The 19,970-nt window shown below is 45.3% G+C and overlaps 1 protein-coding gene across 7 annotated transcripts in view; it reads left to right on the plus strand.

Moving 5' to 3' along the window:
- LOC115120343 (oxysterol-binding protein-related protein 3-like) overlaps positions 1–16,173 on the plus strand; it is a 31,122-nt gene extending 14,949 nt beyond the window's left edge. For 4 of the 7 annotated variants that reach the window (XM_029649263.2, XM_029649262.1, XM_029649264.2 and 1 more), the window contains 21 exons: positions 1,622–1,815; positions 2,102–2,218; positions 4,296–4,349; positions 4,490–4,603; positions 4,688–4,861; positions 5,122–5,218; positions 5,601–5,701; positions 5,881–5,973; positions 6,149–6,305; positions 7,689–7,813; positions 7,975–8,085; positions 8,694–8,790; positions 8,903–9,150; positions 9,979–10,116; positions 10,376–10,439; positions 10,565–10,643; positions 10,738–10,882; positions 11,508–11,652; positions 11,795–11,921; positions 12,094–12,216; positions 13,783–16,173. In XM_029649263.2, coding sequence (XP_029505123.1) covers positions 1,750–1,815; positions 2,102–2,218; positions 4,296–4,349; positions 4,490–4,603; positions 4,688–4,861; positions 5,122–5,218; positions 5,601–5,701; positions 5,881–5,973; positions 6,149–6,305; positions 7,689–7,813; positions 7,975–8,085; positions 8,694–8,790; positions 8,903–9,150; positions 9,979–10,116; positions 10,376–10,439; positions 10,565–10,643; positions 10,738–10,882; positions 11,508–11,652; positions 11,795–11,921; positions 12,094–12,216; positions 13,783–13,882 — 2,475 coding nt within the window. In that variant the 5' untranslated portion in view covers positions 1,622–1,749 and the 3' untranslated portion in view covers positions 13,883–16,173. Of the gene's footprint in view, positions 1–1,621; positions 1,816–2,101; positions 2,219–2,332; positions 2,460–4,295; positions 4,350–4,489; positions 4,604–4,687; positions 4,862–5,121; positions 5,219–5,600; positions 5,702–5,880; positions 5,974–6,148; positions 6,306–7,688; positions 7,814–7,974; positions 8,086–8,693; positions 8,791–8,902; positions 9,151–9,978; positions 10,117–10,375; positions 10,440–10,564; positions 10,644–10,737; positions 10,883–11,507; positions 11,653–11,794; positions 11,922–12,093; positions 12,217–13,782 lie in introns of those variants that run through there. The other 3 variants (XM_029649265.1, XM_029649267.1, XM_029649268.2) reach the window with 3 other exon arrangements.
- The last annotated feature ends 3,797 nt before the right edge of the window (positions 16,174–19,970 follow it).

A 19,970-nucleotide genomic window follows, 5' to 3' on the forward strand; every position in this document is an offset into this window, starting at 1 on the left:
CTCGGCGTACACATCACGGACAAACTGAATTGGTCAACCCACACAGACAGCGTTGTGAAGAAGGTGATGCAGCGCCTCTTCAACCTCAGGAGGTTGAAGAAATTCGGCTCGTCACCAAAAGCACTCACAAACATCTACAGATGCACAATCGAGAGCATCCTGACGGGCTGTATCACCGCCTGGTACGGCAACTGCTCCGCCCACAACCACAAGGCTCTCCAGAGGGTAGTGAGGTCTGCACAATGCATCACATGGGGCAAACTACCTGCCCTCCAGGACAACTACACCACCCGATGTCACAGGAAGGCCATAAAGATCATCAAGGACAACAACCACCCGAGCCACTGCCTGTTCATCCCGCTATCATCCAGAAGGCGAGGTCAGTTCAGGTGCATCAAAGCAGGGACCAAGAGACTGAAACAGCTTCTATCACAAGGCCATCAGACTGTTAAACAGCCACCACTAACATCAAGTGGCTGCTGCCGACATACTGACTCAACTCCAGCCACTTTAATAATGGAAATTGATGTAAAAAATGTATCACTGGCCACTTTAAACAATGCCACTTAATATAATGTTGACACCCTACATTACTCATCTCATATGTATATGTATATACTGTACTCTATCATCTACTACATCTTTATGTAATACATGTATCACTAGCCACTTTAAACTATGCCACTTTGTTTACATACCCTACATTACTCATCTCATATGTATATACTGTACTCGATACCATCTACGGCATTTTGCCTATGCCGTTCTGTACCATCACTCATTCATATATCTTTATGTACATATTCTTTATCCCTTTACACTTACATTTTTTTTTACCCCCTTTTCTCCCCAATTTTGTGGTATCCAAAATTGTTAGTAGTTACTATCTTGTCTCATTGCTACAACTCCCGTCGAAAGCCATGCGTCCTCCGATACACAACCCAACCAAGCCGCACTGCTTCTTAACACAGCGAGCATCCAACCCGAAAGCCAGCCGCACCAATGTGTTGGAGGAAACACCATGCACCTGGCAACCTTGGTCAGCATGCACTGCGCCCGGCCCGCCACAGGAGTCGCTAGTGCGCGATGAGACAAGGATATCCCTACCGGCCAAACCCTCCCTAACCCGGATGACGCTAGGCCAATTGTGCGTCGCCCCACGGACTTCCCGGTCGCGGCCGGCTGCGACAGAGCCTTGGCGCGAACCCAGAGTCTCTGGTGGCACAGCTAGCACTACACGTGTGTGTGTGTGTGTGTGTGTGTGTGTATATAAGGTAGTAGTTGTGGAATTGTTAGGTTAGATTACTCGTTGGTTATTACTGCATTGTCGGAACTAGAAGCACAAGCATTTCGCTACACTCGCATTAACATCAGCTAACCATGTGTATGTGACAAATTAAATTTGATTTGCCTAACCTAAAAGTGCACCTAGTTTTGAGGACGTAGGATAGTTTGTCTGTTCTCTCAGAAGTCACGTCTCAATGTTCTGCTGCTTCACTAAAGCAACCCTACAGTGGTATGTGGCTTTCATTTCTCTCAGCTCACCTGTTTGTCTCAACATGCTGGAAATGAAGTAATAGTCTTCTGTTATTCACTGCGTCTCTCTCTTCCTATTCAACAGAGGTTATTCATGATTGACGCCCTCTTGAGGTCGGTGTGTTAGGTGATGTTCCTGTTGACCCCATTGTGACCTTGGTGGTTTCCGCTGGGACTAGACAATCGTAAGCAGAACTGTCAAGTCACAGAAAGATGACATCAACATCCCCCTCCCACAGCGACAGCAGCAGCGGCTCGTCCAAACATGGCAGCCATCAGGTGTGTGTGTGTCTCTGTGTGCGTGCGCCTCTGGGTGTGCGTGCCTGTCTGAATGAACTCCGCTCTGTCTCAAATGACTTGTGGCGACATTAACATTTTGATGCTTATCTTGACTGACCTAACATCAGCTGAACTGAAATGAACTGGCTATGGCCTTAATGGAAGGCACCTAGCAGCACTCCTAACCCTCCCTGCCTGGGTTAGAGGACACATTAAGGCAGAGATGCAGCCTCTCTTCCTCCATGTGGTTGTGTATGCGTGTAACCTGATGCGTCTCTGTCTACAGGACAGCTGGGAGATCATAGAGGGGCTAAAGGGTAACCCTGGCAACATCCAGGAGCCAGAGAAACAGGAAGGCTTCCTGCTCAAGAGGAGGAAATGGCCCATGAAGGGATGGCACAAGGTGGGTACAGCCTCCCTGACCTCTTTACCTCTTACTGCAGGTAAATCTCAAGTGTCTATCCTTGATTTGTTGCATCCTCTCTCCTCACCTTCTCTACATGCATTGGAGGAGAAGGTCATAGGTTCTCTTCAGACCTTCTCCTCTTCTGAACTGAAGGATGTGCGGAGAGGACGTGAGGAATCAAGGAGGCGCTTGGCTCTCTTTAACCCCTGAGTTACCTGAAGGGCTGGCACATGGAGATGTGAGAGGTGTTCTACCTGACACGTACAGTGCCTTGCGAAAGTATTCGGCCCCCTTGAACTTTGCGACCTTTTGCCACATTTCAGGCTTCAAACATAAAGATATAAAACTGTATTTTTTTTGTGAAGATTCAACAATAAGTGGGACACAATCATGAAGTGGAACGACATTTATTGGATATTTCAAACTTTTTTAACAAATCAAAAACTGAAACATTGGGCGTGCAAAATTATTCAGCCCCTTTACTTTCAGTGCAGCAAACTCTCTCCAGAAGTTCAGTGAGGATCTCTGAATGATCCAATGTTGACCTAAATGACTAATGATGATAAATACAATCCACCTGTGTGTAATGAAGTCTCCGTATAAATGCACCTGCACTGTGATAGTCTCAGAGGTCCGTTAAAAGCGCAGAGAGCATCATGAAGAACAAGGAACACACCAGGCAGGTCCGAGATACTGTTGTGAAGAAGTTTAAAGCCGGATTTGGATACAAAAAGATTTCCCAAGCTTTAAACATCCCAAGGAGCACTGTGCAAGCGATAATATTGAAATGGAAGGAGTATCAGACCACTGCAAATCTACCAAGACCTGGCCATCCCTCTAAACTTTCAGCTCATACAAGGAGAAGACTGATCAGCGATGCAGCCAAGAGGCCCATGATCACTCTGGATGAACTGCAGAGATCTACAGCTGAGGTGGGAGACTCTGTCCATAGGATAACAATCATTCGTATATTGCACAAATCTGGCCGTTATGGAAGAGTTGCAAGAAGGCCATTTCTTAAAGATATCCATAAAAAGTGTCGTTTAAAGTTTGCCACAAGCCACCTGGGAGACACACCAAACATGTGGAAGAAGGTGCTCTGGTCAGATGAAACCAAAATTGAACTTTTTGGCAACAATGCAAAACTTTATGTTTGGCGTAAAAGCAACACAGCCCATCACCCTGAACACACCATCCCCACTGTCAAACATGGTGGTGGCAGCATCATGGTTTGGGCCTGCTTTTCTTCAGCGGGGACAGGGAAGATGGTTAAAATTGATGGGAAGATGGATGGAGCCAAATACAGGACCATTCTGGAAGAAAACCTGATGGAGTCTGCAAAAGACCTGAGACTTGGATGGAGATTTGTCTTCCAACAAGACAATGATCCAAAACATAAAGCAAAATCTACAATGGAATGGTTCAAAAATAAACATATCCAGGTGTTAGAATGGCCAAGTCAAAGTCCAGACCTGAATCCAATCGAGAATCTGTGGAAAGAACTGAAAACTGCTGTTCACAAATGCTCTCCATCCAACCTCACTGAGCTCGAGCTGTTTTGCAAGGAGGAATGAGACATACCCAAAGCGACTTACAGCTGTAATCGCAGCAAAAGGTGGCGCTACAAAGTATTAACTTAAGGGGGCTGAATAATTTTGCACGCCCAATTTTTCAGTTTTTGAATGTTAAAAAAGTTTGAAATATCCAATAAATGTTGTTCCACTTCATGATTGTGTCCCACTTGTTGTTGAATCTTCACAAAAAAATACAGTTTTATATCTTTATGTTTGAAGCCTGAAATGTGGCAAAAGTTTGCAAAGTTCAAGGGGGCCGAATACTTTCGCAAGGCACTGTACATGGCGTTTATCTAAAGCTCTGATAAGACGGTTATGTTAAGTTGGAGGTGAAATTTGAATGGAGCATTTAAATGGATATATTGTTCATGTAAAAAGCTTTTGTCCACATCTGTAATATCTAAAGTGTGACGTTATTTCCTTGGCCCAAAGCAGATAATTGAAGTTTGAACGTGACCGATGGATGGCTAAAACAGTTGATACTTTCTCTTGCTATCCAGAGATACTTCTTGCTGGAGAAAGGCATTCTGAAGTACTCAAAATGTAGAGCTGATGTAAGTGCCTGTTCAAAAGTATCTGTCAAGCAGATTCACAATTGAGTTCATGTATGTGTCATTGAAGGAGCGAGTATTTGCTCATTTAGTCTCTCACACACACACACACACACACACTGACCTTTTGCTTTTGTTTCCAGCTGAGGAAAGGCAAGCTGCATGGCTGCATTGATGTGGGGCTGTCTGTCATGTCAATCAAGAAGAAAACCAAGGCCATCGATCTGGACGCCAACAACAACATTTATCACCTCAAGGTGTCTCTTTCGCTCTCTCTCTCTGTCTCTGTCTCTCTCTCTCCCTCATCTGTTTAAATGACATCACATCTCGCTGTCCAATAGGTGAAATCTGAGAAGTCTCAGGAAGTGAAGTCACAGGAGTTGTTTGATGATTGGGTGTCGAAGCTACGATGTCACCGTGTCTTCCGTCAGAACGAGATCGCCATGTACCCCCACGAGAGGCACCTGTTTCACCCCTCACACCTCTCGCCTAACCTCAACGACTCCATGAGACGGGTATGCTTCTCTTTAGAAAGGGATATGTGAAACATTTTGTGCTTTCCCCCCCAATGGTTTGAATTTTGGAGATGGTAAGCTGACCCTAGATCTGCATCTAAGAGCAAACTCTTATGGATGCTTTTTGACTGACCAATCATAATTTCATTATTGTACTGTTTAATGAATTTTATATTAATCACTGTATGTCTATGCATATTCAAATAATTGTCCCTCACCCTTCCTCTCGCTCTCTCCCTCCCCTGCTCTCTCTCTCTCAGCAGCACTCCAGTCTGGCTAAGCAGGCGTCAGTTGTCCAGCAGGCGAAGGTCAGTGCCTGGCTTCACTCCTCAGAAGACATGGACAGGTGCTGCAGAGGTAGGGAGATCAAACATCTCACCTGTCTGAGTCGTCATACCTTTCCTGATGGATCTCACCTTACTTAAGGTCTCTGTATCGACTCGCTCTCACCTTCTCTAATTTGCGTCTCTCACCTTCTCTAATTTGCGTCTCTCACCTTCTCTAATTTGCGTCTCTCACCTTCTCTAATTTGCGTCTCTCACCTTCTCTAATTTGCGTCTCTCACCTTCTCTAATTTGCGTCTCTCACCTTCTCTAATTTGCGTCTTTCACCTTCTCTAATTCGCGTCTCTCACCTTCTCTAATTCGCGTCTCTCACCTTCTCTAATTCGCGTCTCTCACCTTCTCTAATTCGCGTCTCTCACCTTCTCTAATTCATGTTCCTCATTGTTCTCTGTCAGACTTGGAGGACTGTGAGTCTTACCTGTTGGAACTCAACCTGCTGCTGAAGAGTATGGAGGTTCTCCACCGCACTTCCTCTGCCCCCGCCATCAGCCTCATGGTAACACAACCTTTGCCCTTTAACCTTGACCCTAACCATGACCCAGTACACATACTGTACTCAGCCCCTTTAACCTTCACTACACTTACTCAGACCCTGCTATGAGTACAGTAGGTATGCACACCTCTCCTAACCCCTAGACTTTAACCCTAACCTCTCCACTTCCACTGGGACACCAGGCTTCAACATATGACATTCCCAAGAAGGAGAAGAGGGGTCCCAGGAAGTGGCGTTCAAAAAATTACACCAAAGATGCCCCAGCCACGCTACAGGTACACGCTACTACCCCTGTCTATCTCTCTGTCCCAACTTTTACCTGTGCTAAATCCTACAGCCACTTGTTAGTGTTGCATTGACTAAAGACTACTAGAAGAATAGTTCTGTGTGACACCTAATACATCCCCCACCTGTAGTTGTCTTTAACCCTGAGATCTCTCCTTCCACCAGGTTCCTGGCTGTGGCTCACCACCTGCCTCTCCTCATCTCCATACCTCCCACCCAAACCTCTCTACTGCTGAAGCCAACACCTCCTTCCTGGAAACCCCAGACTCACCTACTGATGCCAACCGCCTCCAGGAAGACTTCTGCAGGCTGGCTAACAACAGTGAGTCCCTGGTGTCAGATCGGCCCACTGGGTCATGTATAGGTATTTTACTGGCTGGGTAACAACAGTGAGTCCCTGGTGTCAGATCGGCCCACTGGGTCATGTATAGGTATTTTACTGACTGGGTAACAACAGTGAGTCCCTGGTGTCAGATCGGCCCACTGGGTCATGTATAGGTATTTTACTGACTGGGTAACAACAGTGAGTCCCTGGTGTCAGATCGGCCCACTGGGTCATGTATAGGTATTTTACTGGCTGGGTAACAACAGTGAGTCCCTGGTGTCAGATCGGCCCACTGGGTCATGTATAGGTATTTTACTGGCTGGGTAACAACAGTGAGTCCCTGGTGTCAGATCGGCCCACTGGGTCACGTATAGGTATTTTACTGGCTGGCTAACAGTGAGTCCCTGGTGTCAGATCGGCCCACTGGGTCATGTATAGGTATTTTACTGACTGGGTAACAACAGTGAGTCCCTGGTGTCAGATCGGCCCACTGGGTCACGTATAGGTATTTTACAGGCTGGCTAACAACAGTGAGTCCCTGGTGTCAGAACGGCCCACTGGGTCACGTATAGGTATTTTACTGGCTGGGTAACAACAGTGAGTCCCTGGTGTCAGATCGGCCCACTGGGTCATGTATAGGTATTTTACTGGCTGGGTAACAACAGTGAGTCCCTGGTGTCAGATCGGCCCACTGGGTCATGTATAGGTATTTTACTGGCTGGGTAACAACAGTGAGTCCCTGGTGTCAGATCGGCCCACTGGGTCACGTATAGGTATTTTACTGGCTGGCTAACAGTGAGTCCCTGGTGTCAGATCGGCCCACTGGGTCATGTATAGGTATTTTACTGACTGGGTAACAACAGTGAGTCCCTGGTGTCAGATCGGCCCACTGGGTCACGTATAGGTATTTTACTGGCTGGCTAACAGTGAGTCCCTGGTGTCAGATCGGCCCACTGGGTCACGTATAGGTATTTTACTGGCTGGCTAACAGTGAGTCCCTGGTGTCAGATCGGCCCACTGGGTCACGTATAGGTATTTTACAGGCTGGCTAACAACAGTGAGTCCCTGGTGTCAGAACGGCCCACTGGGTCACGTATAGGTATTTTACTGGCTGGGTAACAACAGTGAGTCCCTGGTGTCAGATCGGCCCACTGGGTCATGTATAGGTATTTTACTGGCTGGGTAACAACAGTGAGTCCCTGGTGTCAGATCGGCCCACTGGGTCACGTATAGGTATTTTACTGGCTGGCTAACAGTGAGTCCCTGGTGTCAGATCGGCCCACTGGGTCATGTATAGGTATTTTACTGACTGGGTATGATGTTTAAAACACACTTTTTTTCTCGCTCTGTGTGTGTCTCCCGCGCTCTGTGTGTCTCTAGTTCACTCCACTCTGCGGTCAGCCTATAGTTCTCTATCAGCGGAGAGAGACAGAGTGAGACACACTATTGACCTGAAGGCCCCCCCTCCAGCGCAGGTCATGGGCCTCAAGACCGGCTATGGCTCGGTGAGTTGGGTGTGTTTGAGAGAGAGCGAGTGTGTGGTGCATGTGATGTGTTCCACAATACTGCACATGTCAACTTGATTTCAGGAGATTGTTTATATACCAAACATGACATGGGGACTGATCTGAACCTCTGCTGCCAATCAACCTCTTCTACCAATCAGGGTCTCCCAGATGGATCCCGCCAACTTGTCCACCAGGCATCCAATGAATCCATGTCGGAGTTCTTTGATGCTCAGGAGTACCAGCTGACCTCCAGCTCCTCTGAGAATGAGGTAAGCCTTAAAATCAGATTACCCAACACTAACCATTAGGGAGATAAACCATGATCTGAACAGTCATTCATATATATCTCTCTTAGAATCAGATTACCCAACACTAACCATTAGGGAGATAAACCATGATCTGAACAGTCATTCATATATATCTCTCTTAGAATCAGATTACCCAACACTAACCATTAGGGAGATAAACAATGATCTGAACAGTCATTCATATATATCTCTTATAATCAGATTACCCAACACCCTAACCATTAGGGAGATAAACCATGATCTGAACAGTCATTCATATATATCTCAGAATCAGATTACCCAACACTAACCATTAGGGAGATAAACAATGATCTGAACAGTCATTCATATATATCTCAGAATCAGATTACCCAACACCCTAACCATTAGGGAGATAAACAATGATCTGAACAGTCATTCATATATATCTCAGAATCAGATTACCCAACACCCTAACCATTAGGGAGATAAACAATGATCTGAACAGTCATTCATATATATCTCAGAATCAGATTACCCAACACTAACCATTAGGGAGATAAACCATGATCTGAACAGTCATTCATATATATTTCTCTATTTGTCTCCAGGCTTCTGATGATGACTCGTATATCAGTGATGTCAGTGACAGTGTTTCCATGGACACCGGCTACAGCAACGAGGGAGGAAGCGAGAGACATGACTCTGGTATGCCGTGCGGGTGCATGGGCCAGCATATGAGTATTTCTATGACAAGCATATAATTTGTATGAGTGAGCAAATGTTTGCTACCTCCATTTTAAGTACCCCCCCCCCTCAGCAGGCTCAGGAGGAAGTGGTGTTCAGGTGGCCCGCAGACGGACTGCCCTCCCCTCCCCTCAGCCCAGCAGCAGCAGTGTCAGTCTATGGAACATCCTCAAGAACAACATAGGGAAGGACCTGTCCAAGGTAGCCATGCCTGTTCATCTCAACGAGCCTCTCAACACACTGCAGAGGCTGTGTGAGGAGGTGGAGTACTCTGAACTGCTGGATACAGCGAACCACACACAGGACCCGTACCAGAGAATGGTGAGGGTATAGGATGCAGGTACACACACACACACGCAGGACCCGTACCAGAGAATGGTGAGGGTATAGGATGCAGGTACACACACACACACAGGACCCGTACCAGAGAATGGTGAGGGTATAGGATGCAGGTACACACACACACACACACACACACAGGACCCGTACCAGAGAATGGTGAGGGTATAGGATGCAGGTACACACACACACACACACACAGGACCCGTACCAGAGAATGGTGAGGGTATAGGATGCAGGTACACACACACACACACACACACACAGGACCCGTACCAGAGAATGGTGAGGGTATAGGATGCAGGTACACACACACAGGATCCGTACCAGAGAATGGTGAGGGTATAGGATGCAGGTACACACACACACAGGACCCGTACCAGAGAATGGTGAGGGTATAGGATGCAGGTACACACACACAGGATCCGTACCAGAGAATGGTGAGGGTATAGGATGCAGGCACACACACACACACACACACACACACACACACACACACACACACAGGACCCGTACCAGAGAATGGTGAGGGTATAGGATGCAGGTACACACACAGGACCCGTACCAGAGAATGGTGAGGGTATAGGATGCAGGTACACACACAGGACCCGTACCAGAGAATGGTGAGGGTATAGGATGCAGGTACACACACACACACGATGCCTAGCAACGCATGGTGAGAGAATTTGGACATACTCACACCATGATTCTTATGATGCATTGGGGGAACCCACACACACAACCTCTACCTACACATGGTAAGTAACACAGTCTCTGTCTGTCTCTGTGTGTGTGTGTCCTGTGCTGCAGGTGTATGTGGCAACATTTGCAGTGTCTGCATATGCCTCCAGTTACCACCGGGCAGGAAGTAAACCCTTTAACCCCGTCCTGGGAGAGACCTACGAGTGTGACAGACCTGACAAGGGCTTCAGGTTCATAGCAGAACAGGTAAACAGGAACTAAACTTGTTCCTGTAGGTTATCATCACTCACATAAAATAAACCAAGAATCACTGGGCTGATTCATTTAGTGCATTCCAAATTACCCCCTATTCCCATTTAGTGCACTAAATTTAACCAGCGCCTATAGTGCTCTGGTCATAACTAGTGCACTATATAGGGATGCCATTTGAAACAGAACCGTTGCATAGGATGACTGAAGACTCATAACATTGTCGGTCACCAGTTGAACCCCCTGTCTGTCTTAGGTGAGCCATCACCCACCTGTGTCAGCGTGTCACTGTGACTCTCACAACTTCACTTTCTGGCAAGGTGAGCTTCTATGTTTTCAGTAAACATATCACCACCGTTTCCTTCTATTTGTGATTGTTAATGTGAGGGTTATCTGCTCCACTCACCTGCTACCCCTGTCTATCTCTCTGTCCCATCTCTCTCAGATGTCCAGTGGAAGAATAAGTTCTGGGGGAAATCCATGGAGATTGTTCCCATGGGAATCACTCATGTGACCCTGCCAGGGTGAGTCTCTTTGATTTGATAGAATGTGTGTGAACGTCAGAGCTGCTTTTCATATGAAATAGAGGTGTGTGTGACAGTTGTTTGTCATCCTCAGGTTTGGGGACCACTATGAGTGGAACAAGGTCACGTCCTGCATCCACAACATTCTGAGTGGCCAGCGCTGGATAGAACACTACGGAGAGATGTCAATCAAAAACACCAGCAGTGACGCCTGCCAGTGTACAGTGACCTTCGTCAAGGTGAGGAGATGGACTATACCATCCCAGTTACACGAAGGGTGTGTCCCAAAAGGCACCCTATGTCTTATACAGAGCACTACTACCCATAGGGACTCTGACCAAAAGTAGTGCACTATATAGGGAATAGGGTGTTATTTAAAACAATTCAATGTAAATTGGCCAACACGTATGAAACCCTGGGCCAGCGTTTCCTAAACTCAGTCCTGGGACCAACGGGTGCACCTTGGTTTTTGCCCTAGCACTACACAACTGCTTCAAGTGATCAGCTCATCATCAAGCTTTGATCATTTGAATCGGCTGTGTAGATTTAGGGCAAAAACCCAAACACACCCCTTAGGGTCCCCAGGACCGAGTTGGGGAAACACTTGCACTGGGTTTCCGAGGGTATTATCAGGTGTAACAGCGCCATCTGTTGGGGAACAGGAGGAATAACATCCTGGTGACCATTATCCTGGAAACTTTAAAAGTAACTAATGAGTGGTGGATGGATTCATGTATTATTTAGAATTCATCACATGATTGACAGCATTTTATTGGTTTCCGATTTGTAACATCACATTTGTATTTGTTTTTTGTCATTAGTTTAATTAGTTTATTATTCATGTTTTGCATATTTAATCCACAGGCAAAATCGTGGAGCTCAACGGTGAACAAGATAGAGGGAGTGGTTACAGACAGTGGGGGGCGTGTCATCCACTCATTCTTTGGCAAATGGCATGAAGGCGTGTACCAAGGAGACACACCCTCTGCCATCTGCATCTGGAGAGCAAGTGAGTGACTGGCTCTTTGGGCTGTCTGTCACAACTCACACACCCACATTCAAAAACAGTGGCATTCCACGTAAATATTATAGCTTATGATCTTTACCTTGAAAATAGTTTAAAATAGTAATTTTGTCATGTGTTTGTGTAGACCCCATGCCTGTGGACCAGGACCAGTACTATGGCTTCACTCAGTTTGGTGTGGAGCTGAATGAGCTTGATGCCACCCTGAAGCCCTTCCTACCCCCCACAGACACACGCTTCCGTCTCGACCAGAGGTAGGACACACCCCGGGATTCTCTCTTCCTCTCGCCGTCTTCTTCCTCCTCTCCTCTCTGTCTTCTTCCTAGCTCGTCCTAATCCAGTATTCCTTCTTTCTCATACTTCCCTGTGTTATATCACCCTTCTCATACGATCCTTTTCACTCGAGTGTCTCTCTCTCTGTGTCAGGTGTTTGGAAGAAGGGAACATTGAGGGGGCTGAGGAGCAGAAGCAGAGGATAGAGCTGCTCCAGAGAGAAAGGAGAAAAGTCTTGGAGGAGAACAACATGACGCACAAACCACGCTTCTTCAAGTACGCCTGTGTGTGTGTGTGTGTGTGTGTGTGTGTGTCTTTGTCTGATTCCAGCAGACAAGGGAGTTCATTGTTTACACGTTTAGCCACGAAGACAGAACAAGGCTAATTCTTAACTGCGCAGTATCCTTTACAACAGTGGTTCCCAACATGTTTCTCTTATCCCTGAAGTACACCATCACGTGCATTCTACCAGTAAGCCTGTGGTCTCATGAGTCTTCTCACGTACCCCGTGTGGATAGGCCAAGTACCCCTGGTTGGAAACCACTGCTCTACAATATAGAAAAGGTCTGACGGAATGGCACCTCTGTCTATATAACTTACCACATGGTCACAGGTCTGTCATGTGAATAACAATCCATTAGCCTCTGGGCTCCATTTAACAAACCTAATGCAATGGTAAATCTAATTGGCTTACAAAAACAAAATAACATGATGTAGACCTACCTTTGCTAAATACGTTAACTTGAACCCATTTGAAGTCCACGTTGTTCTAAGTCACTGCATGGCCTCAATAGCATTCACCCTGACATAGCGGCTAGGTCTACTGTAAATGACATATATGAGCATGACAATAAGCAAGATTAAATTCATTATTTACGAGGCCTAAAAAGAGAAGGAATAATTTGAATCAAATTCTAAACACAGCCTATTTAAAACAAGTTGTTATGTTCCACTTACAGGCACCATAATTTCTCCCGTGGGCATAGAATATATAAACAACGCAGACTATGGAGCATTTTACGCACATCCTAAAACGGGACCTGCATGACTAAAATAATGTGGGCCTGCCTACAATGCATATATAGAAAGGGAATGTCAGATCACTGTTCTACTCCTCTCAAACATTATATTTGAATAAAGCTTTGGTGATGAAGATGGATTTCCCAGGGGTCTCAGGGGCCAAACTCTTAGTCAACAGTCTTGTCTACTTCACAGTTGTGTTGGGATGGACAAAAAAAAGCCTTCATTGAGAGGAGGCTTTGTTTTTAACAAAATGGAATGGTGGGGGGAAACAGTTTTTTATGGTTCTAATTACAAGTATAAAGGCACCAAAATCACATTAGACTACACTTGTTGAAATGGGCAGTGTGTGTCACAGCTGGATATGCTGTATCATAACCAACTGTGTTACCATTAAAACCAGCTTTTGGTTGGTCTTAAGTATCCTATCAGCACTGCTTGAAAATAGAAACTTGGATCATGTTTTTAAGGACACACCTCAAATATTTCCACCCCTCTGAGCACAAGCGTGCTGATGTTAGACAGGTAAACTTTGCGTTAAGGGCTGGGAAATGCCGACACGACAGTTTAAATAACGAAATTGCAAACCCAACGTGTTTGACACTAGCACCGCCTTAATTCCAGCGGAACATGGTTCTCCTCAGTGTCTGACTGGTCAAAACAACACCATTAAGTTGTTCTGTGTTGTCATGAGATCTCACTGTTCTACATGAAGGTGTACTGAGGGATAGGGTTGTACACTTACAGCCAGGTTATGCAGTATGTTTGGAATATGTGTTAAGTTGTACATATATGTGACTGCTGTTTTTGTTTATTTAACAGGAAATCAAAGGATGACACGTGGCTGAGCTCTAATACATACTGGGAGCAGCGGAAGGACCCTGGGTTCAGCTCTAGAGAGGACTTCCCTGTGCTGTGGTGACCCTGTAACCCCACAGGAGTACAGATCTAGGGTCACATTATCCTTGCCCACAACAGACACAGGATTTTCCAAAAAGGGGATCTCCACCTCCACACCAAAATTGCCGTCTGCATCACCACACTTCTTTACAGCTGTGAAGCCTGGGTCACTTAGTCGCCACAACAAGCAACTCAAGCGATTCCACAGAAGATGCCTGCAGCGCATCCAGGGAATCACCTGGTGCAACCGTGTCCTGTACAGAAATACTTGTTAAGACCCACTGTGAGAGTATGGAGGCCACGGTCGCCCAACACCAACTGAGCTGGCTTGGGCATATCATTAGAATATCTTGGGAGTGCTTGCCGTGGAAGATCCTGTATGGCCAGCTATATCTTGGGAGTGCTTGCCGTGGAAGATCCTGTATGGCCAGCTATATCTTGGGAGTGCTTGCCGTGGAAGATCGTGTATGGCCAGCTATATCTTGGGAGTGCTTGCCGTGGAAGATCCTGTATGGCCAGCTATATCTTGGGAGTGCTTGCCGTGGAAGATCCCGTATGGCCAGCTATATCTTGGGAGTGCTAGCCGTGGAAGATCCCGTATGGCCAGCTATATCTTGGGAGTGCTAGCCGTGGAAGATCCCGTATGGCCAGCTATATCTTGGGAGTGCTAGCCGTGGAAGATCCCGTATGGCCAGCTATATCTTGGGAGTGCTAGCCGTGGAAGATCCCGTATGGCCAGCTATATCTTGGGAGTGCTAGCCGTGGAAGATCCCGTATGGCCAGCTATATCTTGGGAGTGCTAGCCGTGGAAGATCCCGTATGGCCAGCTATATCTTGGGAGTGCTAGCCGTGGAAGATCCCGTATGGCCAGCTATATCTTGGGAGTGCTTGCCGTGGAAGATCCCGTATGGCCAGCTATATCTTGGGAGTGCTAGCCGTGGAAGATCCCGTATGGCCAGCTATATCTTGGGAGTGCTAGCCGTGGAAGATCCTGTATGGCCAGCTATATCTTGGGAGTGCTAGCCGTGGAAGATCCTGTATGGCCAGCTATATCTTGGCCGGTGGTCTGTAGGGGGGCAGTTAAAAAACGTGGCTGAAGAAGAGCAACATCAAACCCACAGACAGAGAGGATGCTGCTGCCGACCGTTCCACCTGGAGGCAGCTCCGGAGGTTGTACAGAGGAGGGGAGGAGCTCCGGAGGTTGTACAGAGGAGGGGAGGAGCTCCGGAGGTTGTACAGAGGAGGGGAGGAGCTCCAGAGAGACAGAACCATGCCTGCCCCCGCCAACACAGACCTATGCCCCACATGCAATAAGATTTGGATCTCCGATTGGACTCTACACTCACTAAAGAATTCACCGTTAACTCAGAGGTTGAAGTCCTCATCGGATACGATGGACTACCATAAGCAAGCCCACAACAAACCTTAACCAATACAGGGGAAACTCACAACTGACCTTAGATCAGCACTCGGAGACGTCACTAGAGTCAAAGCTCTGACCCGGTGACTGGGGACTGCTGAGTGTCAGTGTGACCAAGACCAAAAATGAGCTTCCTGTGTCTGTAGGTGGAGCTAAAATAGGTCTCGATCTCTTCAACCTAATACAAAGTTTTCACTTGATTCTTTGTTTAAAAGAAAAGAAAGCATATTTAATTAAATGTTTTTGTCATGACTTTAGTCTTTCCAGGGACAGGGTTCTCTTCTTTCAATTTGATCATTTTCTCTATGTATGTTTTATACTGTCACTGTAGTTCGGATGCAGTCCAGCCACCAAAGTGCCTTTTTAATATGGAATGCTGTTCTACTCACAATAATCTGCTGTAGATGATTATGCAAATCCTCACTCACTATTGGTGAGTTGGTGCTTCTGCGCACTTATGTCATTCTTAATGTGGTCTATATAGAAGATCACTGGTGGGGTGTTGAGGTGTGCATCTCAAATGGAAACCTATTGTCTATATAGTGCTATTTATGGAATAGGGTGCACTTGATATGGAGTAGGGTGTCATGTGGGATACAGTCAAGGGTTGTAAACTAGGGGGATTTAACTTGTTCTTAATGTCAAGCACTCTACTGTAAGAGTATGATTATGTCCAATCACAATCCAGATTGTTTTAATACTCCTCAACCATTGGCTGACAGTATGTATGAGAAGGCCTTCTGGAACTTCATAACACTGCGTGTTAAAGCCTGTATGTTGCCCGTTTATGATCAGTCATTACTGTAAAATAAGACGTATACTGTATATCAGTAAAGAATAGGGCCGTACTATCTATGAAGATGAATAATAAACAGTGAGACTGTTATACTATATGTATGTGTGTGTGTTTTGGATTGCAGAGGCTGGTGGGAGGAGCTAAAGGAACTGAGTCAAACCTCTTTTCCATATGTTTGTATTTGAGACCGTTCTATTGATTCCATTTCAGCCATTACAATGATCCTCCTACAGCTCCTCCCACCAGCCGCCTCTGATTGGGTGTTCTAGGGGGGGGCGAGGCGACCAAAAGGTTTGGGTGCATTCCAGCAGCTCATCTTTGATGGTCACCGCCTTCCAAAGTGTGTTCCATTATAGGGCTAAACCATGTGATCAAAAGTCATGAAGTTTTGACTTCAGTTGACTGCAAGTTTCTGCAGTTGCTCTTCAAGTTAATCAGCCAGCACCTGCATTGTGGGAGTCTGTATTGCCAACCAATCATTAGGGTGTATTTGTTTGACCCACGAGAACGTGACCAAAGACCTGACTGAAACCAGAACTAACTTTGCCTTGATTCATGTATACAGTAGATATGTACAAATGTGATATTTGAGGCTCTCACCAGTTGATAGTATAATGTTCGTTCTTTTCTTTCTTTTTTTAAAACATTTCAATTGACAAATTCAAGGTTAACTTTTTTTCTCCATTTTGCCAATATTGCATTGATGCATCCTTGACTAGCCTACTAATAATGAGGGGTCGCGAGTTCTCATGGGAAAATCAGTTTGAATGGTCGTCCAAAACGGAATTCCAAGTCAGGAACTCAAGCTTCTTTCTAGAGGTCTTTCTATGATCACTGATGTCATGATTTTGACCAGTTTTTTTTTTTCAAGTTCCCAGTTGTCTTGAAAGCACCATGAGGTACACCACATGAGCAAAAGTATGGTGCAGCATGATTATCACTCCAGAGAATGCTTTTTTCACTGGTCCAGAGTCCAATGGAGGCGAGCTTTACCCCACTTCAGCCAACGCTTTGCATTGCGTGAGGTGATCTTAGACATGTGTGCGGCTGCTCGGCCATGGAAAACAATTTAATGAAGCTCCCAACTAACAGTTACTGTGCTGAAGTTGATTCCAGAAGCAGTTTGGAACTCAAGTGTTGCAACTGAGGACAGATGATTTTTATGTGCTTCAGCACTTGGCGGGCCCGTTCTCTGTGCGTGTGTGGCCTGCCACTTAGCGGCTGAGCCGTTGTTGCTCCTAGATGTTACCACTTCACAATAATAGCACTTACAGTTGACCAGGGCAGAAATCTGACTTGTTGGAAAGGTGGCATCCTAGGACGGTGCCGTATTGAAAGTCATTGAGCTCTTCAGTAAGGCAATTCTACTGAAAATGTTTGTCTATGGAAATTGCATGGCTGTGCTAGATTTTATACACCTGTTACCAGGTGTGGCTGAAATAGCTGAATCCACTCATTTGAAGTGGTTTCCACATACTTTTGTGTATATACAGTGCCTTCAGAATGTATTTAGTACCTTCAGTACCAAGACTCTTCCTAGAGCTGGCAAAACTGAGCAATCGGGGGAGAAGGGCCTTGGTCAGGGAGGTGACCAAGAACCTGATTGTAGCTCTGCCAGAGTGACAAAGTTCCTCTGTGGAGATGGGAGAATCCAATCAGACTTTTATAGTAAAGTGACCAGACCACTCCTCAGTAAAACGCACATGACAGCCCACTTGGACCAGAGAAACAAGATTCTCTGTTCTGATGAAACCAAGATTGAACTCCTTGGCCTGAATGCCAAGTGTCATGTCTAGAGGAAACCTGGCACCATCCCCACGGTGAAGCATGGTGGTGGCAGCATCATGCTTCACCATCCCCACGGTGAAGCATGGTGGTGGCAGCATCATGCTGTGGGGATATTTCTCAGCGGCAGGGACTGGGATACTAGTCAGGATTGAGTGAAAGATGAACGAAGCAAAGTACTGAGAGATCCTTGATGAAAGTCTGAGGTCCTGAGTGCAGGTTGAGTCTAAGGTTCATCTTCCAACAGGACAATGACCCTAAGCACACAGCCAAGACACCGCAGGAGTGGCTTTGGAACAAGTCTCTGAATGTCCTTGAGTGGCCCAGATGTGAACCAGATCTAATGTCTCTGGAGAGACCTGAAAATAGCTGTGCAGTGACGCTCCCAATCCAACCTGACAGAGCTTGAGAGGATCTGCAGAGAAGAATGGGAGAAACTCCCCAAATACAGGTGTACCAAGCTTGTAGCATCATAGAAGACTCGGTTGTAATCACTGCTTCTACAAAGTACTGAGTAAAGGGTCTGGATACTTGTGCTTTTTATATTTTAATAAATTAGCAAAAAGGTCAACCTGTTTTTGCTTTGTCATCATGGGGTATTGGGTGGGTGGGATTATATTTTAGAATAAGGCTCTAACAAAACAATGTAGAAAGTCCAGGGGTCTGAATACCCTCTGAAAGCCCTGTATAGTGTATGTTAAGGACTGTCAAAGATGTTAAGAAAATAAATATTGGTAGAAAATGATAACGTGAAATAAATGGTCTACACCAATACCCACGTGCACCTGATAATAAACAAAGCAATGAGCGCTCTAAACAGCTGACTGCAAACAATGATAAAGGAAGAAAGACTTATCAAGGGAGCATGGCAAACAATGATAAAGGAAGAAAGACTTATCAAGGGAGCATGGTAAATAATGATAAAGGAAGAAAGACTTATCGAGGGAGCATGGTAAACAATGATAAGGGAATAAAGACTTATCAAGGGAGCATGGTAAACAATGATAAGGGAATAAAGACTTATCAAGGGAGCATGGTAAACAATGATAAGGGAATAAAGACTTATCAAGGGAGCATGGTAAACAATGATAAAGGAATAAAGACTTATCAAGGGAGCATGGTAAACAATGATAAAGGAATAAAGACTTATCAAGGGAGCATGGTAAACAATGATAAGGGAATAAAGACTTATCAAGGGAGCATGGTAAACAATGATAAAGGAATAAAGACTTATCAAGGGAGCATGGTAAACAATGATAAAGGAAGAAAGACTTATCAAGGGAGCATGGCAAACAATGATAAGGGAATAAAGACTTATCAAGGGAGCATGGTAAACAATGATAAAGGAAGAAAGACTTATCAAGGGAGCATGGCAAACAATGATAAGGGAATAAAGACTTATCAAGGGAGCATGGTAAACAATGATAAAGGAATAAAGACTTATCAAGGGAGCATGGTAAACAATGATAAGGGAATAAAGACTTATCAAGGGAGCATGGTAAACAATGATAAAGGAATAAAGAGTTATCAAGGGAGCATGGTAAACAATGATAAAGGAAGAAAGACTTATCAAGGGAGCATGGCAAACAATGATAAAGGAAGAAAGACTTATCAAGGGAGCATGGTAAACAATGATAAAGGAAGAAAGACTTATCAAGGGAGCATGGTAAACAATGATAAAGGAAGAAAGACTTATCAAGGGAGCATGGTAAACAATGATAAAGGAAGAAAGACTTATCAAGGGAGCATGGCAAACAATGATAAAGGAAGAAAGACTTATCAAGGGAGCATGGCAAACAATGATAAAGGAATAAAGACTTATCAAGGGAGCATGGTAAACAATGATAAAGGAATAAAGACTTATCAAGGGAGCATGGCAAACAATGTGAAAATGAGCAAGTTGCCTACAAAGGAAAATCAACATGTTTAAAGGAGTGCAGTTGAGGCCTAAATTCAGAACTACTGAGTGGACAGGTAGAGAGGTGTGGGTGTTTAGTTTGGAAGCTTTTATTTCAATATTTATCACTGTAAAACATGTACCACTACATTTTTAACAAATAGGAGAAGGGTTAAATTAGCATTATTTAGAGAACCCCAAAGTTGGACCTT

Source organism: Oncorhynchus nerka, linkage group LG7, assembly GCF_034236695.1.
Source record: "Oncorhynchus nerka isolate Pitt River linkage group LG7, Oner_Uvic_2.0, whole genome shotgun sequence".
In the NCBI taxonomy this organism is placed as follows: Eukaryota; Metazoa; Chordata; class Actinopteri; order Salmoniformes; family Salmonidae; genus Oncorhynchus; species Oncorhynchus nerka.